Source organism: Lipomyces tetrasporus, assembly GCF_029532465.1.
Source record: "Lipomyces tetrasporus strain NRRL Y-64009 chromosome Unknown POJ06scaffold_2, whole genome shotgun sequence".
Taxonomy (NCBI): Eukaryota; Fungi; Ascomycota; class Lipomycetes; order Lipomycetales; family Lipomycetaceae; genus Lipomyces; species Lipomyces tetrasporus.
This window is the reverse complement of record NW_026611597.1, coordinates 2272868-2298319: the sequence shown is the minus strand read 5'-3', so window position 1 is coordinate 2298319 and position 25452 is coordinate 2272868. Positions and strand designations below refer to the sequence as shown.

Here is a 25452-nt window from a genome sequence, read left to right as displayed (position 1 = left end):
AGTGCCTGCACACCCCATCTGCAGATGCTCCACCACCCCCGAATCAAAGACTTGTCTATACAACAAGCTCAGGCAATTCTACGGTCTTGGCTTCCATGAAAATTCAATTTATATTTTGTAGAATCAAGTGCGCGTATTTAATATTCCTATCAGTTGGCTTCATCAATGGATGCGACGTGGTCAACCATCCAATCCTGATAGATGGAATATTTAGCAAACAAGGAACAATCGAGAGACTAAATCTATGACATACGCATTAAGACTATTATATAAATATATATAGTAACCAATCTACAACTCCTTCCTCAAAGCATATTAAAGACATATTAAAGAAACATATGACGCGATAACTAACTATGACATGTAACAAGACAAAAAAGAAACAAAAAACCAATGAAATTACACAGACGTCATCCCTTCAGTGTCTCTTTTAGTTTTGAAATTAACACTCGCAGCCCCCTTTCTCGTTGTCCAGGTGGATATTGATTGGATCCGAGAAGTCGCTGCTATATTCTTCTGACTCTTCTTGTATGAGAGCATTGCGAGCGATAACTGAGGAGCACAGTTAGAAACATTCCTCATTCAATAACACCCAATATACGAAAAAGAAAATTCCATACCCTCGAACGCCTGGTCGACATTGATAGCCTCCTTTGCACTAGTCTCGAAATACGGAATATTGCCCTTGGCCTGGCAGAACGCCAGTGCCCGCTTCTGTGAAACTACCCGCTTGCTCTCCTCGACATCGATCTTATTTCCCAAAACGACAAACGGGAACGACTCCGGGTCCCGGGGACTGGCTTGGATAAGAAACTCGTCTCTCCAGCTGTCCAGTGCTTCGAATGACTTTGCGTTGTTGACATCATACACCAACACACAGCAGTCCGCGCCTCGGTAGAACGCGACTCCTAGACTCTGAAATCGTTCTTGGCCGGCCGTATCCCAAAGCTATAGGACATATTGTCGTCAACACGAGACTGACACCCGGATGACGTACTGGCAATGGCAAAACAACATACCTGCATGGTCACTGTGCGATCATCGACACGAACATCTTGCTTCGTGAGGAAATCGGCGCCAATAGTGGCCTTGTATTGGTTACTGAACTTCTTGCTGACATATTGTTGCCTGGAATGCGAAAGCACCGTTAGTCAGAAACGACGGCCAGGGACCCCGAAACACGTACATTAAACTGGTCTTGCCAACACCACTGTCGCCTAATATAATGACCTGAAAAGACAATTGAGTTAGCTATCTTCACAAATAGTAATATGTCAGATATTGCGAGATTGCTGCCGTAGGTCCCGTGGTTTGCCAGAAAATTCAGCTCGGTGGCAGCCTGCGCCTGCGACAGCAGCACGAGATAACAACGACCGCAGCGGGAGAGTGGGAATAAGCACCTTGAGCATTGTTTTCTTCCGGGAAGACATTTAACTATGAGAAACGAGAAGTAGCAGCGTACAGATGAGTGACGAAAGACTAAAATGAGAAGATAGAATGCACGGAGACTCTTTAGCGGACCTTAGTATGGAAGCAGCGAGGTTGAGCTAACTTGCACTAGTCGAGTTGCCTGCGGGTTGGCCCTGAGATGCCGTCGCCTCACTGCCAGGATAAGAGACCAGTTGCCCTGCCAACCGCCGTGCGCATGGGCCATTCCGTTTCGGGTCGAACGCGGGTCTCGCCCGCGGCTAACGCCGATTGGCCTTCTCCGCATCCGGCTTAGTGCTTGTAACGAAACCTAAACCCAAGCATAGCGATAATATTACGAGAGTTCTGACTAAGCCAATCTGGGGAAGGGTTTCGCGCGATGTGAACGCGAACATGTTGAAGTTGATCCAACATGAACCGCCCACAATTACTCGGCTAATTCATAATGGCGGCAGACTGGCGGTCGGCTATGGTTCATGCCATTGACGCAGATCGTGACGTCCGCGAGAAGAAGAACTACTACATCATCGACACATGTAAGTCCCAGCACGCGCTCATTGTCCGCTATCAATACCTAACATTTCATAGGCACGAAACTGGCTGAACGAGCCTCTGCTGCGGAGGCTAACCCAGCCGGATCAATGACTGGCTCGTACGTTGTATCGGCTCGACGCGAAACTGGATCATGTTGTCTAACTCGACACCCACAGTCGCGAACTTGCCCGGCTTAGGTCGGAGCTAGAGTCTCTGTACAACCACCATAACACGTCACAGTCAAAAATTGAGAATTTAGAAGCGGAAACGGAAAAGCTGAAGCATTACAATGCGCGAATCGTTGCCGAGTATGGCCGGTGCTTAAGGTTAGGCTGTTGGGGGTACTAACCTGTGAATAGGTTTGAGAAGCTGCAACTGGAAAAAAAGAGGCTCGAAACTCGGCTTAAAAACAGAGATGAAGAGTACCGGGAACGAAATAAATCAGTCCAAATCCTCCAAGACGAGATTCTCACGTATCAGATACAACTAAATGTAGCAGAAGACAATGTCAACAAGCTCGAGAAGGAAAACCGAGAACTCGTGAACCGATGGATGGAACGCGTGTCTCGCGAAGCAGAGAAATTAAACGACGCAAATGCCTTTCTGGAAAGGTTAGCTATTTTGCTATTGTATTATACAAAATTTTTGCTCTAGGTAAAAGTTACAAAGTGACTCTGACTTTTATACAAACAGCATCGACAGAAACCGACAACGGAACCGAGAACCCAAACAAGAAATCAGCGCTTCAGCTACATCGCCAACCGACGACAAGGAGATCTCCTGAAGCTCAAGTTCATTCCTGCGAGCTCAAAAACTTCTTAATCCGGCCGCGATCGATAGTTGACACATAATACTTTCCAGGCGCATCCGTCCAGCTAACGCTTCCTGAGAAAAATTCTCGCTCCTCGACCTGAAGCAGATTAATTGGTGACTCCACGTTATGCGACGATATAGTGTGGCCAGGTGGGACGAAAGACTTCAGCGAGACGATTTTGGTACCGTCCCGCAGGTCTAAGAACATATGCACCAGGTTGCCGTTCAACTCTGCGTCAAATGCATAATTATTTACTAGCTGTACGATACCATTAGTTCGAGCCAATAGAATTTTTATATTCCAATAGCATACCAGAAGATCTGTCTTTTGTAAGACTTCACCAATCTCTTCACTCTTGAGAAAGTCGCCAGTTATGAGCTTTACCAATCCTGCCTTGATCCCCCATAGTTTCAAGCGTTCTTGAAACTCCACTGCCTGTTTATCGGCCAGTTCTGCAGCATTTTCCATCATCTCGCATCCATAGCTCTCGCACCCAGTCTCCAGCGCGGCCTGTAATACGCAGTTTCCCACTCCGGACCCAAGATCAACAAACACCTGGTCCGATCTAAGTTCCAGCTCCTTGAATATCCTACTAACAAACTTTGGTAATAGCTCGCCATATACATTATTTGAAAAGGCAGTATATTTCCTCAATTCTTTGACGTATGGTGAGACTATCCGTGAATAAATGTGGCTCAAAATCTCGTGTGCAACCGTCGCCATCGTTGATTTTCTTCTTAAATTTTTGATAATCACTTCTCTATACATCTCTTTATTGTCATCGTCGTAGAATTTTTCAACAATAGCATTATACTCGTCGACTGCAGTTTTCAGCCCGTACAGTGACTTTCGTTTGATTGCCCGTTTCATTCGCCGTATGATACAGTCCTGCAAATCTGCCGTAAAAATCTGTTCGCGCTCGTCGATGGGAAGGAAGTATTGTGCGACGGTTTCCATAATATTCTGGACTTCGGCCAATGGATCGTAATCTTCCTTTGTTGGAAGAACGAGATTGAAGCGCTCTGTGAATCCCGGAAGAGCTGGATACTTGAGGTCGATGTATGTGCTGCCTGAGTCTTCATTTGGAAAATCTAAGCCATTAGTTAATTGTACTGAAGATATAGCAATCCTGTACATACACGACTCGTATCCTGCTGTGTCTTGTGTAACCCCATCAGCCGATTGCAAGATCTTGGGCGAATCTTCAAGCTCTGAGAATATTGAATCTACCAAGATTTCTCGTTGCTGATCCACCGGCTCATTGCTAGCTTTCATACGTTTCTGTGAACTTTTCTCCTCCTCGTCGTCCTCCGACTTATCTTCCTCCTCGTCCTGTCGCTCCTCTTCGTCCTCCTCCTCCTCTTCTTCCTCACTCTCTTCATCCTCGGAAGTAATGAACTCGTTTGATATCGCACGAGAAGACCTTTTAGACTCCCGCTTTTTCCGTTCACCCTTGACCTTTTTGGGCTTCTTCTCCTGCTCTGACTTCTCTGGTTTCGTAACGCGATCCCTTTTGCGCTTGTTAAGCCTCTTCAAAATATCCATCTGATGCGACTTCCCGGGATATGACCCGGTCGGCCCTGGCGACGACCTCTGTATCTGTCGCGAAACCTTCACAGTCTTAAAACGCACATCCTTCCGCGTAGGTGTCGCCATTCCAGAAGTCGCAGGGGCAGGGGATTCAGTAGCTGACTCGCCAGCCGAGGCAGAAGGACTGGGCGATGGTGTTCCTGATGCATCGGCACTCTTGAGATGACCCGCACGTCCTAGCTTTTGAAAAAATGACGACGACATTCCCGTTCGTATTTCCACGATCGCGGAATTGTTGCGACGTTCTTTAAAGGTAGTGTAGTGACGTTTCGTGGTTTTAATATTGGCCAGGGCGGACGACGAGCAAGACGATGGCCGCCACTGGCGTGAGGTGACTCGGGACGCCGCGCGCGCTGAAATATTTACGTTGCTCCAGTTTGCTAATAATTCAGCAAGTCCAATATGGGCCCAAATGGACTGTAACAATTTAAACCTATATTGATAGTACACCACATAAACTAAATCGTATTCATGCAATAAACAAATGCAAAATGGAAATTGCCCAAATGTTTTACTTTTCGACTAATGCAATCTTCACAAACAACGTAGAAAAGATAAATTGTTCACCTTGTAAGTCGAATAAAGGCACGTGTCGGTATCCTATTAACTCGTTAGTATGTACGTGATGTCTAAATGTGCACAATGTGCACAATGTGCATACCTTGCTGCAGATTGATGATACGGCCACAAAATACAGCGAACACAATGCCATCCGTTGTATAAACCTGCAGACGAACGAACGACAACTCTATGAGCGGGTCCTCTAACTCAACACTCCATCTTTCATTCCAAATAGGATTAAACCCGTTATTCCGCACGACTCGAGACTTCATACGCCGAGGAACAGAGTTGGGGCTGAATATTTCCACTTCAACGGAAGGATCAAATGAATCGTCTGGTTTTGTGTCTTTTGGGCGAGGAAGCTGTTGGGCAGATATGATCTATCTGAAATTAACATTGATGACCTCGCAAACAATCGAGAGGCTATCTTACATCAATACTAAATCCGATTCGGCGTTTCCGGAGGGTACTCATATGTTTAGCTTGGACTGTCCGAAGTTCTTCAGGTTTTAGCACATAACCTGTTCTCCGACCACACGCAAACATCGCATCGTTCATTTGGAGGCCCAAGTCTAGATCGCTGTTAAAAACATCCATCTGCAATGGTAATAATACCACTCACCAAAAGTTTGCCAATTTAGCGCCGCCATTTGTACTCCCCGCTTCCAGCAAATTATTGGATCGTAATTCGAGCTTGTGAACCGAAATCCGGACGGATATACCCGCATTAGGTGCCGTCGGTTATGCCTTTCTAGCTGTGACAGTTTCTCCTCGTCCTTGCAAAGTGAATTGTACGATCTTTCCCCGAAAGAAAAGCAATGTGTTAGAGTGCGAGATTCTATATGCTGTTAGTGTCCGCCCTCGTTAGTCTAAAAGTGCAACAAACCTGGTAAAGCAAAATTGCGGTACTTCACACCGCGAACATAGACCCCCAATTCTCCCAAAACTTTCGCTATTTTACTACTTCCATTTCTATTCTTTGCACGCTTTCGAACAGGATCACGGCCAGAGTCTGTATCTTCACTTAGGCTCGCCTCGGTGCTAGTAGTGCTCTCGCTGGTACTTCCGATAGACTCGTTGTTAAATACATCGACCTCTGTTTGATCGCTTCCCTTCACCTTGATCAAAACCTTATGCTTGAGATCTTCCGGACTTGGAAGACTGAGCATATTGGTCATCATCGGTGACGTAACTAGCTTGTCGCCAAACGTCGTCCGCATGATTTCAGTCATTTTGACCTGCTGTTCCAGATTGCAGTGAACCTCAAGAGAAAGGATCAGTGGGTACGGTGACGAGATAAAGCCGTACTTGTGAACGGCCGATATCACATCTGCGAATGACACCTCCGACGTGAACGTTCGACCATGAGAGACTACTGGACCATCATCCCCGTCCCAGCAATCCAGCTCAATGCACCTGCATCCACGTTGTAGTACTCGAATGTATGCTTCGACCGACGACTCGCCAGCAAGTTGTCGACCCAAAAGATACGTATTATGTGACGACGAGACATAGTACTCGTTTAAAGGACGCATCATATCTTCATCAATTTCTTTCAACACGGGATTATACGACGATAATAAATAGTCTGAGAACGAGTCGTTACTGAATCTGCTGTACTCGTCTGCAAATTTAAAGAACAATTTCAGAGCCAGTGAATCGTCAACGTCCTGCTTTTGGATGTCTTTCAGAAAAGCTTTGAACATGTCTAAGCTCATCGAGTCATCATTTTCAACTAGATCGTCCGAGGTAGCGGTACGTAGTCTGACCTTCTTGAAGATATCGACAATTTCTCCACGATGCTTCAACATCTTCACAAAATTCCGGAACTCGTCGAAACTCAAAAAGCCGGAATGATCAACGTCGGCCTCGATAAATTTCTGCCGTAGATACTGTTTAGAGCAATTAACATGCAACCGCCTAGCCAGCCGCTCGACGCCTTCATAAGACAGTCGTTCTTCACCTTCTTCCTTCGTGACGTAAACAGGCCAATGCACAGTGACAAACTGCTCACCGGGAATTGCCAGACTGCTCATGATATCCATGCGATACCTTAGCAGACTTTGCAGTGTACCGACAAATTGATCAAACGAATCCTTGGAAAGAGCAATTAAATGTAATCCTTTCAGTTTCTGATTGTCTGTGACATATATAATCGTGATCCATAGGTCTTCATGTTCGCTGGAAATTTTAAATTCTTCTCTATAATTTCGCGCATCCTCTGCTACTCTGATCTCCTTAATATTATCAATGACAATTGTAGTCTTTGACTTCGCCTTCGTTTTAGAGTCCCAGGTGATGGTGCCATGATCCATGTCCAAGAAGAAAGTATATTGAATCCGCTTCTTACGGGTGATACGTAAGAATGCAACGCCAGATCGCAGACATTCTGGAACTTCGGGTGGTCCTTCCGCGAAGGACACAGAGTCAGACGCGCTTGAGCTGGATCGCCGTCGGGTCACCGGTCCATTTGACGGTGATTTGACGGTCCGTCGGGAGAGCTTGTCGAGAGCACCGCGAGATAGTCGTCGCATTACAGAGGACGGCATACGTAAAGAATTTGACGGCGACGACGACGCGGAGATAGGCTGTGGTGGAGGCGGCGATACTTGCGAATATGGCGAGCCGGGAAGTGTCGTTGAAGGATTGCCATTCTGTAACTGAGAAGATTCCTGTAGTGGTCGAAAATTCGTAGAAATAGGTGGCAGCTCAGACGGGGATGAGCCGGAAGGAGGCATAGTTATGGTCGTGTGCCCGCGAGCAAGGGCAGGACTGATTTATAAATACCGCCGGTAATTGCCCGCCAGATCGAGGAGAAAGCGGCACAACTGAGGCCAGCTGGAGACTTCGAACTTCTACAGGATCCACTGCTGGTTCTAAATATGTGGTGAATGTGTATAAATATGCGAGTCGCTTCAACTGCGAGGCGGTTTTGCTGGCTGAGAGGACAGAGCGTGTACGTCGATGACAGAATGTAAAGGATCGGAGCGGCTCAACATCTCTGGCCATCAAGGTTTTAAGGAAGGAATATTTATGACGCCTGGGACGCAAACCACTGAACTTTAACCACCGATCTTTTGTTAACTATAACACCTAATTATATTATTACCATTCAGCTACATTGTCACGTTTCTAAGATTTTACCGGAGTCCAAAGAATGGATGTACCATGTCGCAGGTTTCATTATACGAACCCTATTTAACCTATTTTAGGCCAAAAAAAAGTTCCTGCTCGCACCTGTCACTCGCTCGAGCTTTAAGCACAATGAGGCTCTACCGAATTTACTAGTTCTAATGGCCAAGGTTCCACTCCGCTGTCTACTGGGCAAAATATTTTGTTCTGGAACACCCTTAAGAAAATTTCTATAGCTTGTGAATCCAAGGATATTCCAGCGATCAGAACATAACAGGACCATTTTGCTTCACAATATATACAGACTAAACTCTAGCTAGCGCACCGGAGAAAATAAAGGAGCATTTCTTGCAGCCACAGGTCACAGCAGTGGAGACATAATTTTATGGTATGATTAAGGGCGTTAGAAATTTGATAATTCTGCAATCGCACCCGTTCACGCCCTCCACGGAACCACACACCAACATTTGACACATTTGGATCATGGGCTCTGGCAGTTATGTCTGCTTTTCATAACAATAATTACCACAGAGCCTGTAGTTATGACAAGCTGAGGTCGACAAGTTTGGGATCCAGAATGAGGTGTTGCGTCTTTGAGACTTGGGGCACATATATCTGGCCAAACAGTTTTGCTCCTGAAAGACCGGATCGTCGTTGTCTTGAGCGGTACATCCGCTAGCTCACTAATTTTATTCAATAATTATATATATGGTGATGCGCCATAATGATATGCTGCTTCTGTCATTTAATTATGAGACCATTTAACTAACCTGAGATCCTACTAAAGTTCTAACATTACAAATAATCCTTCTTGTTCGCCGTTCTTACAAATCCCCTATATCTCCACTCGACGTCCGCGTCCTTATTATCCACAGTACCTAATCTCAACTCATAAAGTCGCATCTCAAACCTGGGCCCGACTTCAGCAAGCTCGACGCCATCCTTGGTTCTGACATAAACATGGTGCCGAACGCTAATGAAATCCCCTTTATTGGCAAATGTGATAACCCGGGCGCTATCTTTCTTAACTCCCGGTGGAAACGCGTGCTTCAAGACCTGCACGACTCTGCTTCCAAGTGGCGACGTGAAATTGTCGAAAATCAGATGTGGGTATGACTCTGAGACAGTACCGGCGTTTTGAATGTCATGTCTTAGGACAACGTTGTGAAGAGAAAATGACGCTGTTGGACCATGCGGAAAGTGCGAAATAGTGAGAGCAGTAGGTACACCTCGGTGCTCATGAAGTATAACTAAGTCGGTAGTTGACGACGCCCGGCATGCTTTGACAAGTGACGGCAAAACTGCATTACCGCGATTTAGACGGACTGCAGTGGGCAACATAAGACGAATTTCCTGAAATAAATTAACATTCCATGCCACAGGAATTAATCGACAGTCAGTCTACCTTAGCAAACTGTCCCAGCCTGGTACTTGGATCTCGACTGGTGGTAACGACCACCCTTGGATCTTGAATTCCACTCAACGCACTGTATTCGTCGTCGATCTCCTCACGCATACTTTCATCATATTTAAATTCTTTCCGCAATTCCTCGTCTTCGGCGATGGCTTTCGGTAATGGCTTTCCAGACGCGAGCGCTGCTCGTAACTGCTGCCGCTTGACTACCAGGTTAGCCTCTTTCTGGGCCAAGGACTTCTTGTAGAGGTATTCTCTCCGTTCGCGAGCTTGCCGTCGTAACTATGTCTCGTTAGTATGCCTGGCCTCATGACGACTAATCGAATAGGGGAGTGTACCATTTTTTCTGTGATTACAGCAAGTAAAAGTCAATATTACCCCGGACGAGATTTGAGATTTTCTCGGGAGTGGTGAAGTTCGACGAAAATTTTGGCAAAACAAGGTTTTTTATAATGCCTATTTCTTGCCCCCTGAGTGAAAATAGCTTTTTAAAACCGCCGTTTCGCAGCCGTTTAATAATACTTAACCCGCAATACTTAGTGCGCGTCAGATTGCAGATGTCAGCGGCACACGACACGTTACTCCGTACTAAACAAACTATGTAATTACAGACAAGACGTAGTTTCTGTGGAGTATATTCGGTTGTTTCCAAGTCGGGACCAGATGGTTCTATGTCAAAACGCCGGATTTTCTAGGGGTTAGGGTTATTGCTTCCAGGCTGGCTGTAAAGTTTGTCAGTAATAAAAAATCCCAGTCCTCGAGGTCGTGACCATAAGTTGGTTCTGTAAAGCGTCCACAACGGGCCCAGACCTTATTTTTAAGCTCGTTTATTGGATTTCATTATTAGAAACTGCAACTTTTATCTTCAAAGAGACAAAATGGACGCCTTCACTCATCTCGGTCAGCAATTTGACGTGGCGTCCAATGTCGATACTGCGTCCGTGATCTCGGACATGGCACCTTATCGCCGCCGTCGTCAACGTAACAAGCTACGAACTGCAGACGACGATTCCGGTGCCAATACGTCTGACTCTGGTGAGGATGACGATATTGAATCCACGATTGATGGGACGCTCAGTCTTGCTAGTGTGCCGATCGATAATGGTCACTTGAGGCGGGCTACTGATGAAGAGGACGAAGGCGAGGACGATGAAGAGAGAGAATTGCCGGATTATGCATGCGCGTATGCGAACATTGTTCTAGGCGGATTTGGTTATAATGAGCCTAGTTGTTGCTAATGCCGGATAGATATTGCGGAATTCATTCGCCATCCAGTGTCGTAAAGTGCGCTCAGTGCGACAAATGGTTTTGTAACTCGCGTGGCAATACCTCCAGTTCACATATTGTCAATCACTTAGTGCGAGCACGACATAAGGTGCGCTCTGTTGTGTCAATGAGACTATAACGAGGATTGGTTGATTAATATATTGGTTTTTAGGAAGTTTGTTTACATGCTGAGTCTGACCTGGGAGCCACTACACTGGAATGTTATAATTGCGGCTGCAAGAATGTCTTTCTTCTCGGATTTATTCCCGCCAAATCTGATACCATTGTCGTTATTTTATGTCGCCAGCCATGCGCGTCTGCTACATCCAGCAAAGATATGACATGGGATACTAGCCAATGGCAGCCTTTAATCGAGGATCGATCTTTCCTATCGTGGTTAATTTCTGTTCCTACAGACGCGGAGGAGGTCAAAGCACGCAACCCGACGGCTGCGCAGATTGCCAAGCTGGAAGAAATTTGGAAGAACAATTTAAGTGCAACCATTAACGATCTGGAAAATTCTGCGCCAGATGACGAACCCGTTCCAGTTCTCCTTCGATATGAAGATGCGTATCAATATCAGCGATGCTTCGGTCCTCTTGTGAAAATCGAGGCCGATTATGACAAGAAGTTAAAGGAGTCACAGAGCCAGGATCAACTGGTGGTTAGATGGGATATTGGTTTGAACAATAAGCACCTCGCCTCGTTCGTATTGCCAAAAATGGATATGGGAGATGTCAAGCTCGCAGTTGGTGATGAAATGCGACTCAGATACAATGGTGATATAAGATCGAAGTGGGAGGGTGTCGGATATGTTGTTAAGATCGCGAACAATATTTCTGACGAGATAACCTTGGAACTTCGAAGAAACGACAAATCCGTTCCATCAGATTGTACCACGGGATTCTCTGTCGATTATGTCTGGAAAGCGACGTCGTTTGATCGTATGCAGCTAGCTTTGAAGACGTTTGCGATCAATGAAATGTCTGTATCTGGGTACATATACCACAAACTCCTTGGACACGAGGTTGCTCCGGTTGTTTTGAAGACTGCCATGCCAAAGCAGTTTGGGGCACCCAACCTTCCGGACTTGAATGTTTCGCAAGTTCACGCCGTCAAGTCAGTGTTGCAGAAGCACATCTCGCTCATCCAAGGACCACCCGGTACTGGCAAAACAGTCACTTCGGCAACTATTGTGTATCACCTGGCGAAGATGAATCCTGGTCAAGTTCTTGTCACTGCACCGTCTAACGTCGCTGTCGACCAGCTTACGGAAAAGATACACCGCACTGGTCTTAAAACCGTGCGACTGACGGCGAAAAGCCGCGAAGATATTGAGAGTTCAGTCTCATTCCTTGCGTTACACGAGCAAGTTCGCTTGAACGATACAAACATTGAGCTTCAGAAGCTCACGCAGCTTAAACAAGAACTAGGCGAATTGAGTAGCCAGGATGAAAAGAAGTACAAGAAGTTGACGCGCCAGGCTGAACGTGAAATTTTGACCAATGCGGACGTCATATGCTGCACTTGCGTTGGGTCTGGTGATCCACGCTTGTCGAAACTCAAGTTCCGAACAGTGTTGATTGATGAAAGTACACAAGCCGCCGAGCCAGAGTGCATGATCCCACTTGTCATGGGATGTAAGCAGGCGGTTCTCGTTGGGGATCACAAGCAATTAGGTCCAGTTATCATGAATAAGAAGGCTGCCAGAGCTGGTCTCCATCAGTCGCTGTTTGAGCGCCTCGTCTTGCTAGGCTTGGCGCCTATCAGACTGAACGTGCAGTATCGTATGCATCCGTGCTTGAGTGAATTTCCCAGTAATATGTTCTACGAAGGCAGCTTGCAAAACGGCGTGACAACTCACGAACGACTCCGGAAGAATGTGGATTTCCCATGGCCTATTGCAGATACGCCGATGATGTTCTGGTCGAATCTCGGACAGGAAGAGATTTCTGCCTCCGGTACCAGTTATTTGAACCGTACAGAAGCGTCGAATGTCGAAAAACTTGTGACGAGGTTCTTCAAGGCGGGAATTCAGCCTAGTCAGATTGGTATCATTACGCCATACGAAGGACAGCGCTCCTACATTGTCTCGTCTATGCAAACGAACGGGTCTCTACGCAAGGAACTGTACAAGGAGGTCGAAGTTGCATCCGTAGATGCGTTCCAAGGTCGTGAGAAAGACTATATCATCCTGTCTTGTGTCCGCTCCAATGAGCATCAGGGCATCGGTTTCTTGAGCGATCCACGCCGTTTGAACGTAGCGCTTACACGTGCCAAGTTCGGTTTAGTGGTGATTGGCAATCCAAAGGTCCTCTCGAAGCAGCCAATGTGGCATCATTTACTTACGCACTACAAGGAGAAGGGATGTCTTGTAGAGGGGCCGTTGAACAATCTCCAAGTGAGCATGATTCAGTTTGCTAAGCCACGCATGCCTTACCGAGGTTCGCCGGCGCCGGGTGGATCTTACTATCAGCAGCAGCGTCAGCCACCAATGTCGGTGAGATATGGAGGCCTGTCGAGACAACAGCAGCCTGACTTCGACACGGGTAGTGTGCTTGGATACATCCCTGACGATGTAGCATCGCTGAGTGGCATGCCTAGATCGAATTACCAGGCAATCTTTGCGAATGGATTTAATGCGATGAATCATTGGCCGTCGCTACCGGGATCGTCGTCTGTTCCTGGTCCTCATGGCACTGTCACGCCAGGAGATATTACTAATGGGAGTGCCACTAACGGCAAATTCGGAGCAATTGGTGCAGGTCCGTCTGGTGGTAAGTCTATTGGATTGAGCCAGAGTGACAGATTGAAGCAATACGTCGAAGATGATAGTGCGTCGGTATACGGGGGTTTGGGATCTGTCTACTCTGGTATTGACGACGATGCTCGAAGTGTTAGCACTGCGTTCGCCAGTCAAATCGGTATCGGTCCATACGACTAAACTGCTTCCGCACTGTGGTAGCAATTGTATTGCTGCGGATTAAACAATTGGCAGTGCCAGTTTTATATTTATTTTCGCGTCTCCAAACTGCGAATGAGAGTACCCCGAAGTCGCGATCGGTCAATCCCGTCGTTCTGGACCACATACTCCATGAGTTAAAGAAGATTTTGTGAAGGAGGTGATCGATGCTAGCTGTATTAGAGTGTCACAGAGCGATAGCGAAGCCGGATTCGTCGGGGTTATGTATTATTTGCAATCAGATATCTGCGTATGATCATGTACTGTCTCAAAGCCGTATTATTATCATTATTGTCACCACCATGCTCAATTATACAATTTGACAGTTACTGCTAGTTTGCAATATATAACTACCACTAACTGACTAAATGTAGAGCGTATTTCCGATTTCCGGCAATCTTAATTCACAGCGAGAGCAAAGGTTACTCAAGTAGTCGCAGCGAATCTTCCGAAATAGCAGTGATTGTACAGTCGCGTAACTTGCTTGCGAATGATAATCGGGCAAATATATTACCAAACATAATTAAACAAATGAGGCTAGTCGCGTCTATTACTGCGAGAATAAATATATCGCAGACTATTTTATGCGCAACAAATGATCCGAATATGATCAATGCTTAAGTCGCCGAGTACGGCGCATTTTTGCAATATCCCACGCAACCAGAGGCAACAATAGCGTCTTAATTACCCACGGCAAAGGGGTCCAGGACTTGCACTCTGGCGGAGTATGGGATGAAGTTAAACGTTTGGAACAGCTTGATGTACTAACCACCACGTCATCCGCAACGACCCACTTCCCATCGCAGCCAGCACTCTTGTTAATGGTCGTTTCACAAACCGGGGCAAAACAGAACCTGCCCGTCTCCAAGTTCGGGCGCCAAACATGTTTACCCGACAGTCCAACACGATGCTCTCGTCGTCGTCGACCATGTTGTAACCGCAATCGCCTTCCAAGGCAGCCGTATGACACCGGCAGCTGGCTTTCTCGGTCGGGTAGCGATCTCGTCGGCGGCCGGCTTGACATGACCTATTTAACAAATCCAATACGTCAGATATGGGCGAATAGAGTACTTACTTCGTATCTTATCCGATTCAAACGAAACAGACTCTGCTGGTCCGAAGGTCGATCAGACCAGATAAGGTTCGGGGCTGTATTCGGTTTCAGTACGATCTCCAGGTTTGGCTCCTTGATGAGTGCTTGTTCTTTCATGAATTCAATGACGATGTACCGAAATACGCATTAACATTACGTTGACCCACAATTCGCAGCGGCGACTCGCGGAGAAAGACGTCGATCAAGCGTCTGCTCGAAACATTTCGAAATCAGTCAGCCGAGTAACAAAAAGCCCGCAGGACACGCTATGAATAGGTCTACAAACTACGAAATTGACTTGGAATACTCGTATACAAGACTAATATATCGGACAATAAACAATCACTTCGGCTTGAGACAGAAACCCTTGCCTTCGGTAGAGAATAATAGAAACATCGCACGAATGACGCTGGCGCTGCGGCCGGTCCAAATTGCAATGTGCGGCAGATAAACAAACAAGCTGTCTGCTTTCGAACAGTTCTCGTGATCTTCGCTTCCTGTGTCGCGTTCCCTTCGTTATCTCAATCACCACACATTATCAGAATTCATCCATTACGTCATGGATGCGGTTTTGCGGAGGATGCGATCCACTAACAGACTCAGCCTCACGCAGCGTGGCGCCGATCATGATCTCAGCGGTCATTCGCAATGAACAGCAGCCGACAGGAAATGCAGATAAAAGAGCCACCAGAACAGCGGTTGGCCACAGTTCGGTAAAATCTCTCGAGATTGGTGGTCTCACGCGCAACAGTAGTCCTACCAACCCACAGTCTGTTGCCAAAAGCGTTGGTTTCACTTGGGGGGCAGCGCAGATGCCAGTTATGGAATCCAAGGATGCTTCTTCTGAGCCGGACAAGGGCATGGATGCGAACTATAACAGGGCACTTAACCTCCTGAAGAGTAACCCTCCGGAGGGGAGACTAGATATTCAGCTGCCTCATGCAAAGTATTTGCAACTAGAAAAAGCATTTTTCAAATTGTATCCGGAGTCCCTGGAACTGCGGTATACTATACTAGTTGCATATTTCCTTGTTCAGAAATAGCTAACGGTTTTCGCTGTTATAGGTACCCGTCATTGTCATATGACAGTTTCACCGAGACGGTGACTGTGGTGACGTGTCCTGGTTATATCCATGAATCTGCGGCATTGAGTATCTGTCCTAAGATCGTTGAATATGCTTCTGACTATCTCTCCACATATGGTCGGGAATCTGCTATTTCATATTATGGATCCACCACCACTGATGACTTTGAAGGCGAGTTTGAGGGGAGCACGAAGCAGCCAGATGGAGGAGTGAGGTATAAGGATCTGGATGGTAACAAGGTAACAGTCGTTCTCGAGGCCGGGTTCAGCGAGGACTATAACAGCCTCTGTAGAAGCAAGAACTTGTGGATCGATGGTCACGGTGTTAATGTCTATATATTGCTCTGTCTTACTGAGAAACCGCGGTTCAAGAATCCTACTACTGAGTACGGCGATATCGGAGATGTGAAAGCTGCGACTGATCTGATGGAGAGCAGTATGAATGAGACGTTGGGTTTGAACCTCTCGAACAACCGCCATACTCTATTTTTGTACCGAGGCCACAAGTGGGCTGGGGAGCTGAAGGACGTTTTCATTGAAATCTGGCGAGCTGGTACCAGTATTGCTTCTAGATACGTGAGTCGAATCATCAGGGTAACTTTGTGAGGCTAATTCTGACGTGCATAACTCTGCAGTACCTGGTTCAAGATGGGCGCACCTGTGATGATCTCCCTACCACGCTTGGAATTAAGATAAGTGATTTGTTTCCGGATAATGCATGGCGAGCTGCGCACATTCCAGACAAAGTTATTCCATTTAATGCGACTGATTATGTCCAAACACTTATGGGGGCCATGTGCGCAACTGCAGAAGATCGCTTTGAGACGTTCGTCAAAGAAGGAGGAGGAAGAAGAGGAGGAGAAGGTGGTGGTAGAGAAGGAAGGGCAAGCGGAAGTGGAAGTGGAAGTGGAAGTAGGGCTGGACACGAGTGAGGATTTTCCCGCCGGGGTGAGCTTGCGGACATGTCGCACTCGACCATCCTGGATTTCAGGGCCAAAAGTTGTTAGTGCTCAGACATACCGTGCAGTCTCTGAATTACACAAGGCCGGATCCTGAATCCCAAACTTGTGTTCTGCGGTTTTTTTCTGATCGGCCCCATTCGCCGCAGAGAAAATTACCTTCACACTAACGTTCAAGCCCAAACCCTTGCTAGCTCTACCCTAGCCCATCCAGGATGGTCGAGTGCGACATGTCCCCAAGTAATACCTTGCCTAAAGTGGGTGAGCGAGCCGCACATCTACGGCCCTTCCAATGTTTAAGCCCAATTATGACACAATAACAAAGTCAATCAATTAAAACTAATCGGAACTATGTATAATAGACGTTTCTTTATCTCCATCGCAAGTCTTGGCGTTATATGCGGGCATACCGCACTTACCACAGCGCCGTTGAGCTGGCTCTATCCTCTTCTTCCGACCACCACTCTCACACGTTTCGCGCCCCAGCTGCTCAACAACGTCTTTTTGTGCGATCAGGTCTTGCCCGTCTTGTACTGTAATGGACCCTCCAAGTCTGATGCGGGTCCTTTTTGCCCGCCGGCGCTTGCTTAATGTTTCATTTGCCTTTTGAAGTGTACGGACTTGTTGGCTGAGGAGCGTGACCGTGTGAGCTAATGCTTGCGTCCCTTTTGCAAGCCGTTCGACAGCATCATAAATTGGTGTCGGTGAGCTATTTTGATGACTGGCAATGCGACTTTTGATGAATTCAGATTGTGACATAGCCTCTATAGGGTTGTGTGGCGTCTGAGGGATCCAAGGGTTGCCGGTGGGGGAAGGAAGACGCGGAGGTGATGGAGTCCGTACTTTGACATCCAATTTGGATAGGACAACTTCAGGGTCCATAGGTACTAAACCTGACCCTCTGAATCCCGCCTCGATATTCTTTTCGTTCATACACTCGAAAAATGCGGCTCAAAATGCGACGAGAAATTCGACCTTTGTCGCGTGGTTAATATGACACTTGATGAGCTCCTCGATTTGGCGACCGTACGCCCGTTTCAGTGGACTGAAGCATCCAACGTCTAGCAGTTGAAGAAGATGGGATGAGTGAGGAGGCATGCAGATTGTGATAATATCCCTTTCCTTGCAAAATTGGTCGCCGAACGGTGACTCGTATGGCCGTCAATCACTAACAATCGATATCCGCCTTTCTGCGATGGTTGGTATGTCTATCAAAATGTCGAATCCATTCAAGGCCAGTCTCGTTGTTCGTCCAGCCATTATCTGTAGGTTTGATGACCCAATATGGCGGAAGGTTGCTCTCCGAGTACCAGTTTGCGAGGTGGTAGGCCCCTTGAACCACGATGAACGGCGGGATAGACCACCCTTCTGCATTAACCCCCTGGATCACTGTGGCCTATTCACGATTACCTGGTTGGACTGTCTTCGCTCGCCCAACTAGTTCCGCGCGTGTAACTATCATGTGATGACGAGATAATGCCAATCATAAACCCGGTCTCGTCGAAGTTATAAACATCTGCGTCAACGATCCCGTATTTGGCCCTCGTATTCCTAACAAGATCAAACCACTCCTCGATCTTCTTAGGATCTTCGCAGAGCGCTCTCTGGTAATCGTATCCGCGATTAAAGTGTGTTTTAAGCATCGGTTGCCGTTTGACGAAGTTCATTGCCCAACGCTTGCCCACGGATCCCGCGTCGCGCTCTGCGAGCAGAAGATTAGCCATATTTTCCACATCAGCGAGCCTGGGCGGAAACCCGCGCGAATCTAAGTCCAAGACATGCTCCAGAATAGCATTTTCTTCCAGGTCCGTAAATTTTCGAGAATTGGGAATAAGGTCGCGTCGCGACGGTCGCCCGTTCATTCGATCGCGTAAGGTGGATTCGGGTACATTGTAGATCGTTGCAGCTTGTCGAATGCTTAGCTGAGCGCGTTTTTGGGTAGCTTCGAGGGCTAATAAAAGTCTACGTTCTTTAGAAGCGCATTCCATGTTTTGTTGTGTAAAAAACGCCATCGACAAAACAGGCTTAGCGGGTGTTCCGTCCAGAAACTCCCTAGTTTAACACCCACATATTATTGTCCCAAAACGGTCCTGAACTCGGCGCCTCTTGTGTGGCGGTGGCTGTGCACCGGAGTTTCGGAGAAGAACGTGTCGGATTTACGACGATTATGGTAGTGTCCGTGTCTTTGCCATCCAACGGTTGACTTTCTTGGATTAAGTCAGTCTGGTGGTCTTGTGATTTCTCCTTTTCTTCTTCATGCTATTCTGAAAGATAATTTTTCGCATACTTTAATATTCATCACGCATTAGACTTCATCTATCTCATTCATAGTCATTTATGGGACGCAAGGGCTTCGTTGGATCAAAGTACTTTGATGAAGCTGATAAATTAAAGACCGGGCCCGGTGCCAAAAAGGGCCTCACTACATGGACGGATTATGTGAAGTACTTTGTGGTAAGCAATTCTACTGGTGTCATTGTACTACTTGCAATGAAAGAAAGCTAACCCGGGCTGTGATAAAGCGATTCTTCCCGTACGTCTGGCCATATGACGACCGGAAACTTCAGTTGAACATTGTACTATGCATGCTTATCATCGTCCTGCAACGAGTCGTGAACATATTGGTGCCGTATCAACTTGGTAAGGTCACAGACCAACTATCGACAGAGAGCGGAAAATGTAAGCGATTGATCTGAATGCTGCTCACAGAATCTTGTGCTAACGCGATTTGACAGTGGCCATCCCCTGGGGAAGGATCGCACTGTATTTATGTCTTCGATATATGCAGGGTAGCGGCTCGATACTCGGATTCGTTCAAGGTCGTCTATGGATGGCTGTTTCACAGTATTCGTACCGTTCACTTTCGGTTCTTGGTTTCGAGCATGTGCTGGGATTGGGCCTCGATTTCCACCTGAGTCAGCGATCGAGCGAGATCATCTCGACGTTAGACAAAGGCCACGCAATAACTTCTTTTGTCGAGAAAATCACCTTCCAGTTGATTCCCATGTTCATCGACATGACGCTCGCTATTGGATTCTTTGTGGTCACAATGGATAGATTTTACGCGACGTTTGTGATCTGCGTCGCCACGACTTATGTCTGGGCTAGCACCCAGCTGTCTCGGAAGCGTGTGGAGAATAAGCGAAATCTCGTCCGCAACAGTATTGCAGAGTATGGTATCAAAGTTGACTCGATAACGGCCTACGAAACAGTGAAGTATTTCAGCGCGAAAGATTACGAGATGGAGAGATACATTAACGCTATCGAGGCTACTCAGGCCGCTGAGTTGAAGTACCAACTGAGTCATCACCTCGTGAACCTCGTGCAAAATTCAATCTTTACTGTCGGGTTGCTATTTTCGTGCGTGTTTTCAGCATATCAGGTGTCGAAAGGAATCCAAATGGTGGGAACTTTTGTATCGCTATTGACGTACATGGCCCAACTGCAGCATCCCCTTGACCAGTTCACCAACTTCCTTAGATCTACACAAGATAATCTTATCAGTGCTGAACGGATGATCAGTCTTCTTGAACAGAAGCCGACGGTGGCTGACAAACCTGGCGCCAACGAACTCAAAGTGCCGCGTGGTGTGATCAGTTTTAATAACGTGAGCTTCAGGTACGATGAGCAGCACAAACCAGCAATTCATAACTTGACTCTCAAATGTCCAGCTGGCTCGACCGTAGCTTTCGTCGGCGAGAGCGGCGGCGGAAAATCAACCATCTTCAGATTGTTGTTCAGATTTTACGATGTCAGTAGTGGATCTATCGCTATCGATGGACAAGACATTCGAGATATTACTCTCAAGAGTCTTGGTAAAAATGTTGGAGTCGTCCCTCAGGAATGCGCCTTATTTAACGATACAGTCATGTTCAATTTGAAGTATGCGAAGCGCGACGCCACTGACGAGGAAGTCTACGCCGCGACTCGAGCAGCGTCGATCCATGACAAGATTTTGAAGTTCCCGGATGGATACAAGACGCTCGTTGGTGAGCGTGGTCTCCGACTCTCAGGCGGTGAGAAGCAGCGTCTCGCTATTGCACGAGCGATACTCAAGAATCCCGCCATTTTGCTCCTGGACGAGGCCACAGCCATGTTGGATGTCGACTCCGAGCGGCATATTCAGACGGCCCTGCATGAACTAAGTAGGAATCGCACAACTCTGGTCATTGCTCATCGCCTATCTACCATCATTTCGGCAGATAAAATCGTTGTCGTTCACGAGGGCCTTGTTGTCGAACAGGGATCCCACGCCGAGCTGTTGACGTTAAAGGGACGGTACTACGGTATGTGGGAAAAGCAAGTCTCTCCAACGTTTGCAGAGGAAACCAGCGATGAAGAGGTCCAAGAGAAGAACCGTAAGCCCGTCAAGCCGAAGAATAAGGACTTGAAGCAGGCGGTATTCATTAATGATCTTGATCTGCAAAAAATGTAAAGCGCAATTTCTGGCTTGTAGTTTTTGAGTATGCATCATGGGCACATGGGTACTAGGTGTTAGTGGGTTTAATCATCAATTGGTTCAGCTTGTATTATTAGAGCGACGTTTATTGGTTAGAATGGAAATTCTGCTATTTATTGGGGTTGTCAAGACCATAAAATACGATTGAATTATAGCGCTTCAGCTTTATCCCCGCGTTATGATTACACTGGGTATTCTGGCACTGATTCTTTGTGGCAGATCTAGAGGTGGCCAGTCAAACTTAGCTATGGCCCATGCATGCATATCTGTCCACGTGATTACTATTGCCCCTGCATATCCGTCCGAGTGATTTAACGTCTTGTCAGGGTGGAAACTGACGATGACGTCATCTAATGGCGACAGTGGGATTGGAGTAGGAATCAGCAGAGCAGAGCATATTACATGGAGCCGCGCCGGGGATTCATATAACGATTGCTCTATGCGACGGATGATCGACATTCGACTGACCGGGAATGCATTCTACACGTGAGTTCGCCGTAAGGTCGGAGAGTCCTGCCGCTGACGTGATCGCACGGCTTGCTGGTCGTGGATTTTTTTGGACTCCGACGCCCATCTCCAGCGACATCAATCACACAACCTTATTTCCTGACCGGCCGGCTTCCCAGATCGCCCACCGGTCGGTCCCAATACGTCAGATCTTGTGGAAATCCTGGCGGTCAACGTCGTCATGGTTTCGTAGGAATCCAATGCAAACTAGCCTAGCTTATAAGAGTAGACCAGGTGCGCTAGACATCGTAAAGTAAAAATATCCTCTTTCTTGATCCGACCGTCTATCTACAGTAATTCAACCATGAAACTGGTATACCTTTTCGCACTCTTCTATGCTGTGCTCGGAGTTACAGCCTGGAATCCATTCCATCAGACCACGCCTGGTTAGTTATTATATTGTTGTATAAGTGATCGGCATCGCTGATTTGCACAAAATAGAATACAACACTTGGGACACTAAACAGATCACAAAGTAAGCCACCTCCATCTAATTGCTTCTTCAGCAATTGACTAGTTGTATTAGGTGGTTGCATGATAACAAAATCAAATACTCGTCCTCACTGTCGCGGGATGATCTGATCGGCGTTGTGAAGGATAATTGGGATTCAATCACCGCACCACCCGGACCGTTCGGCAAGTGGAGCGACGACAGACTTGCTAATTACCTCAACAAGAAGGGCATTGAAGTCTCCGAATCCGCGAAGGGTAACCGCGACTGGCTCATCGCGAAAGCGTACAAGACGTGGGAAGAAGCAGGATACGATACGGAAGAGACTTACACTAACGCGAAGGATTGGATCTTTGATTCGTAAGGCGCCGAACTATTTAGTTAAGAGAATGTAACTCACTCTTCCTAGCTGGACCGAATCCGCATTGAAGAAGTTCTTGGATGCCCATCACTTTGGTTCCTCGGCAGCTGCGACTAAGGATGCGTTGCTTAAGAAGGTCAAGGACAACTATGATTATATCGCCAGATCGGCAAAGTCGAAGACGGACGAGACCAGTGACTGGCTCTTCGATGCCTGGTCCGATTCTGATCTTGCAGACTGGCTAGTCAACCACGGCTACAACGTGCCAAAGAAGCACACTCGGAAGGATCTTATCCGCTTGATCAAGAAATACTCGTATGAGGCCGCCCAACGAGCCACATATGCAAAGCAGCATGCTCAGACTGTATTCAACAACCTCAATGAGAATATCCTGGACGCGTCCGGACAAGTCAAGGACTCTGCCTTCGATACTTGGTCCGAGTCCGACCTTAAATTATGGCTCGATGAGCATGGCATTCCTGTTCCTCAGCCAACCAAGAAAGACGAGGTAGGTCTAGTAAGCTACTCATGATGGGTCAATTTGCTGACAGCTTACAGCTCCTTGCGATTGCTCGAAGAAATAAGTATTTGCTCAAGAAAGATTGGGAAGCGCTCACCCAGAGGGCCGAAGACAGTTATAACGCAGCCAAGGATAAGGCTGGAGAGATGAAGGAATCCGTTGATCAGTTCTCGAACGAAGCCTTTAAACAGCTTACCAGTACCTGGCCCGATTTCCGTCTTGAGGAGTTCCTCCGGTCCCGAGGCTTTATCGTCCCCGAGAAAACGTCCACCCAGGAGCTTCAGGATCTCGTCTGGCGCAACCGAAAGGCTCCTATCGCGACGTACGACAGCTGGGCGTTTTACTCATGGCCTCTGGAGGATTTGCAGAATTGGCTTAAGGAACAAGGCAACGCTGCTGCTGGAACTCGTGACCAGTTGGCTGTTAAGGCTGGTGAATATTTCAATTCTATGAAACAGGAAGGTGGTGAAAGATACAATCTTGCGCTTTCGACGTTGCAGGAGTGGTATAACTCTGGTAAGGATTTGGCTTTCGACACGTGGAGCGACAGCGACTTGAAGGCGTATCTTGACACGTATGGCGTTCCAGTGTACCAGGGAACTACCCGAAACGAATTGATTGCTGCCGCACGTCGGCATACTAAATTGTTCCGTCACGGTGCCAATCCTGAGGGGTGGTATGAAACATTCGGGAAAGCTAATGAATACTTGAAGCACGGCTTCTGGTCCGCAGCTAGTGGGACAAAGAAATTATCAGAGAAAGTTCAGCAGCAGGTCAGTGACAGTCTCAAGAAATTGCGATCTGAGTTTTAAGTCGGCGTGAAAGATTCTCAGGCATATATGGCTTCTGAATATATCGTGAGAGATCGGTGTATGATTCCGTGAAATTCTATAATAAATATGAAATTATTGCCATGAGTTAAATATATGTTTAGTAAAAAATGCTTCTAGTCCTATGGCAAGGAATAGAATCCATTGCTGCAGCGCCACGTTGTTGTATCTCTTTAGCAGTGTCCCATAGGTAAAAGTCTAATAATATCGAGTTAATTTTGGCGTCTGGATGAGCCTTCAGAATTTCAGATTTAATCATTTCGACACTCCATATGCTGCATCCGCGGAGTTCAACCTCCCGAGGATCGCCGTTCGGTATAATATGCAAGTTCCGGATATGAGAGGTCAATGCGTCAGAGTATTGTAAGCATCCCAGATTATGGAGGATTTGAGGGACTCTGTAGTCGGCGAACATGCTAATCTGATCAATGTCTCGAAAATAACCGTAGGATTGTTGGTTGAAACATGCCCAGATATCTGCGACCGTACTTTTAGTTCACAGTCTAGGTGAAATCCAGATTACGCACCAGCAACGAGTATTTGAGCACGCTTGTATATCTTGACAGTGCGTCCCTTGTATCTAGCTTCGTCCCTGAAGCATGGAAAATTCTCGACAATTACTGTAACGAGTGCCACAGCTGAGCCGTCCGCCCGCTCTATGCAATTTATAAAGCTTCCATCAAATTTCTACAAAAGATCAGCATTGACGTAATTACTGTCAGATATGTCATGCTGACCTCGGTCAAAACTCTTCCCGCTTCTCGTAGGCATGCGATCCGTTCACTCAACAATGGCACTTGCTCTGACGTTTCACTGCGGAATACATATTCTAAGAGCTCATCCGAACAATTTTCGGTATTATTCCAGAATGTCGCCGTAGTAATTGGTATCCCTGCTACCAGTTAGATTCGTTGTTTCCTACTTGCAAATCAATACTTAACTTCAGCTAGTGCGCGATTGACAAGAGCGCACAAACTCCAATATCCTGTCCAGCTCTTTCCTTCCCAACTGACCGTAAATCTGTTCGACTCTGTCTTTCCGGTGTCCGCGGTATCAACCTCAGACCAAAAACTGAAATTGAGAAGGTCGACAAGGAAAATCCAATCAACTGTACTCGCGTGCTTGGTCTGCGGGTTCAAAAGATTACTGGACCAAGTTTCCGTCGAGTACGACTTTTCTTGCATAGCACGATACACCTTATTAGTATCAGCCTTCACTGAATAGAACAGGCGGCTTGTAAGAATATTAGCGCATACATTCTCAGCTGCACTTTTGCACGCTGCTTCCGAAATTGTTACGTCATTGGCGTTCTGGTAAATAAAAAATGCGGATTCTAGTACCCCGGTAGATATTGAATTGTCGTCTCCGCCTTCCATTGCGACTCAACGACCAAACCAAAATGTTCAGTGTCGTCTGTGGCCCCAAAACGAACGTTAGACGGTGAACAGGATTCAGTTCACCGCGAGCGAGCCGCATCGTCGAAAAAT

The 25452-nt window shown here is 46.9% G+C and overlaps 10 protein-coding genes across 10 annotated transcripts; 5 read left to right on the top strand and 5 right to left on the bottom strand.

Annotated features, from left to right (window-relative positions):
* Positions 1-442: 442 nt before the first annotated feature.
* POJ06DRAFT_236246 (small GTPase superfamily) lies at positions 443-1430 on the bottom strand (the record flags this gene model as incomplete). Its single annotated transcript, XM_056185889.1, has 5 exons — positions 443-552; positions 621-948; positions 1020-1128; positions 1187-1230; positions 1401-1430. 5 exons carry the CDS (start codon positions 1428-1430, stop codon positions 443-445), a joined length of 621 nt encoding a protein of 206 aa, XP_056046762.1.
* A 443-nt stretch (positions 1431-1873) lies between these two features.
* Positions 1874-2616, top strand: POJ06DRAFT_236245 (autophagy-related protein 16; the record flags this gene model as incomplete). The annotated part of the gene is made up of 4 exons (XM_056185888.1): positions 1874-1964; positions 2017-2080; positions 2139-2288; positions 2322-2616. 4 exons carry the CDS (start codon positions 1874-1876, stop codon positions 2614-2616), a joined length of 600 nt encoding a protein of 199 aa, XP_056046761.1.
* A 139-nt stretch (positions 2617-2755) lies between these two features.
* POJ06DRAFT_280346 (histone methylation DOT1) lies at positions 2756-3499 on the bottom strand (the record flags this gene model as incomplete). Its single annotated transcript, XM_056189872.1, has 2 exons — positions 2756-3034; positions 3089-3499. 2 exons carry the CDS (start codon positions 3497-3499, stop codon positions 2756-2758), a joined length of 690 nt encoding a protein of 229 aa, XP_056046760.1.
* Positions 3500-4779: 1280 nt separating this feature from the next.
* On the bottom strand, positions 4780-7913 carry POJ06DRAFT_247204 (PLC-like phosphodiesterase). Its single transcript, XM_056186881.1, has 5 exons — positions 5814-7913; positions 5550-5765; positions 5360-5499; positions 5028-5307; positions 4780-4966 (listed from the first exon to the last, which is right to left on the bottom strand). The coding sequence occupies exons 1-5, from the start codon at positions 7663-7665 to the stop codon at positions 4878-4880; spliced, it is 2577 nt and encodes an 858-aa protein (XP_056046759.1). The 5' UTR covers positions 7666-7913; the 3' UTR covers positions 4780-4877.
* An 883-nt stretch (positions 7914-8796) lies between these two features.
* On the bottom strand, positions 8797-9877 carry POJ06DRAFT_67053 (anticodon-binding protein). Its single transcript, XM_056191375.1, has 3 exons — positions 9812-9877; positions 9465-9755; positions 8797-9412 (listed from the first exon to the last, which is right to left on the bottom strand). Exons 1-3 carry the CDS (start codon positions 9812-9814, stop codon positions 8855-8857), a joined length of 852 nt encoding a protein of 283 aa, XP_056046758.1. The 5' UTR covers positions 9815-9877; the 3' UTR covers positions 8797-8854.
* Positions 9878-10238: 361 nt separating this feature from the next.
* On the top strand, positions 10239-14103 carry POJ06DRAFT_67000 (P-loop containing nucleoside triphosphate hydrolase protein). The gene is made up of 3 exons (XM_056191374.1): positions 10239-10656; positions 10722-10848; positions 10912-14103. The coding sequence occupies exons 1-3, from the start codon at positions 10352-10354 to the stop codon at positions 13681-13683; spliced, it is 3204 nt and encodes a 1067-aa protein (XP_056046757.1). The 5' UTR covers positions 10239-10351; the 3' UTR covers positions 13684-14103.
* A 1503-nt stretch (positions 14104-15606) lies between these two features.
* Positions 15607-16810, top strand: POJ06DRAFT_192894 (uncharacterized protein; the record flags this gene model as incomplete). Its single annotated transcript, XM_056184891.1, has 3 exons — positions 15607-15797; positions 15860-16454; positions 16514-16810. The coding sequence occupies 3 exons, from the start codon at positions 15607-15609 to the stop codon at positions 16808-16810; spliced, it is 1083 nt and encodes a 360-aa protein (XP_056046756.1).
* A 2283-nt stretch (positions 16811-19093) lies between these two features.
* Positions 19094-21367, top strand: POJ06DRAFT_66985 (P-loop containing nucleoside triphosphate hydrolase protein). The gene is made up of 3 exons (XM_056191373.1): positions 19094-19291; positions 19360-19516; positions 19573-21367. The coding sequence occupies exons 1-3, from the start codon at positions 19175-19177 to the stop codon at positions 21270-21272; spliced, it is 1974 nt and encodes a 657-aa protein (XP_056046755.1). The 5' UTR covers positions 19094-19174; the 3' UTR covers positions 21273-21367.
* A 499-nt stretch (positions 21368-21866) lies between these two features.
* POJ06DRAFT_66962 (uncharacterized protein) lies at positions 21867-24006 on the top strand. Its single transcript, XM_056191372.1, has 5 exons — positions 21867-22189; positions 22245-22278; positions 22330-22614; positions 22664-23123; positions 23174-24006. Exons 1-5 carry the CDS (start codon positions 22108-22110, stop codon positions 23945-23947), a joined length of 1635 nt encoding a protein of 544 aa, XP_056046754.1. The 5' UTR covers positions 21867-22107; the 3' UTR covers positions 23948-24006.
* POJ06DRAFT_288344 (uncharacterized protein) lies at positions 24007-25341 on the bottom strand (the record flags this gene model as incomplete). Its single annotated transcript, XM_056190292.1, has 5 exons — positions 24007-24442; positions 24493-24652; positions 24703-24857; positions 24942-25161; positions 25222-25341. The coding sequence occupies 5 exons, from the start codon at positions 25339-25341 to the stop codon at positions 24066-24068; spliced, it is 1032 nt and encodes a 343-aa protein (XP_056046753.1). The 3' UTR covers positions 24007-24065.
* Between the last annotated feature and the right edge of the window lie 111 nt (positions 25342-25452).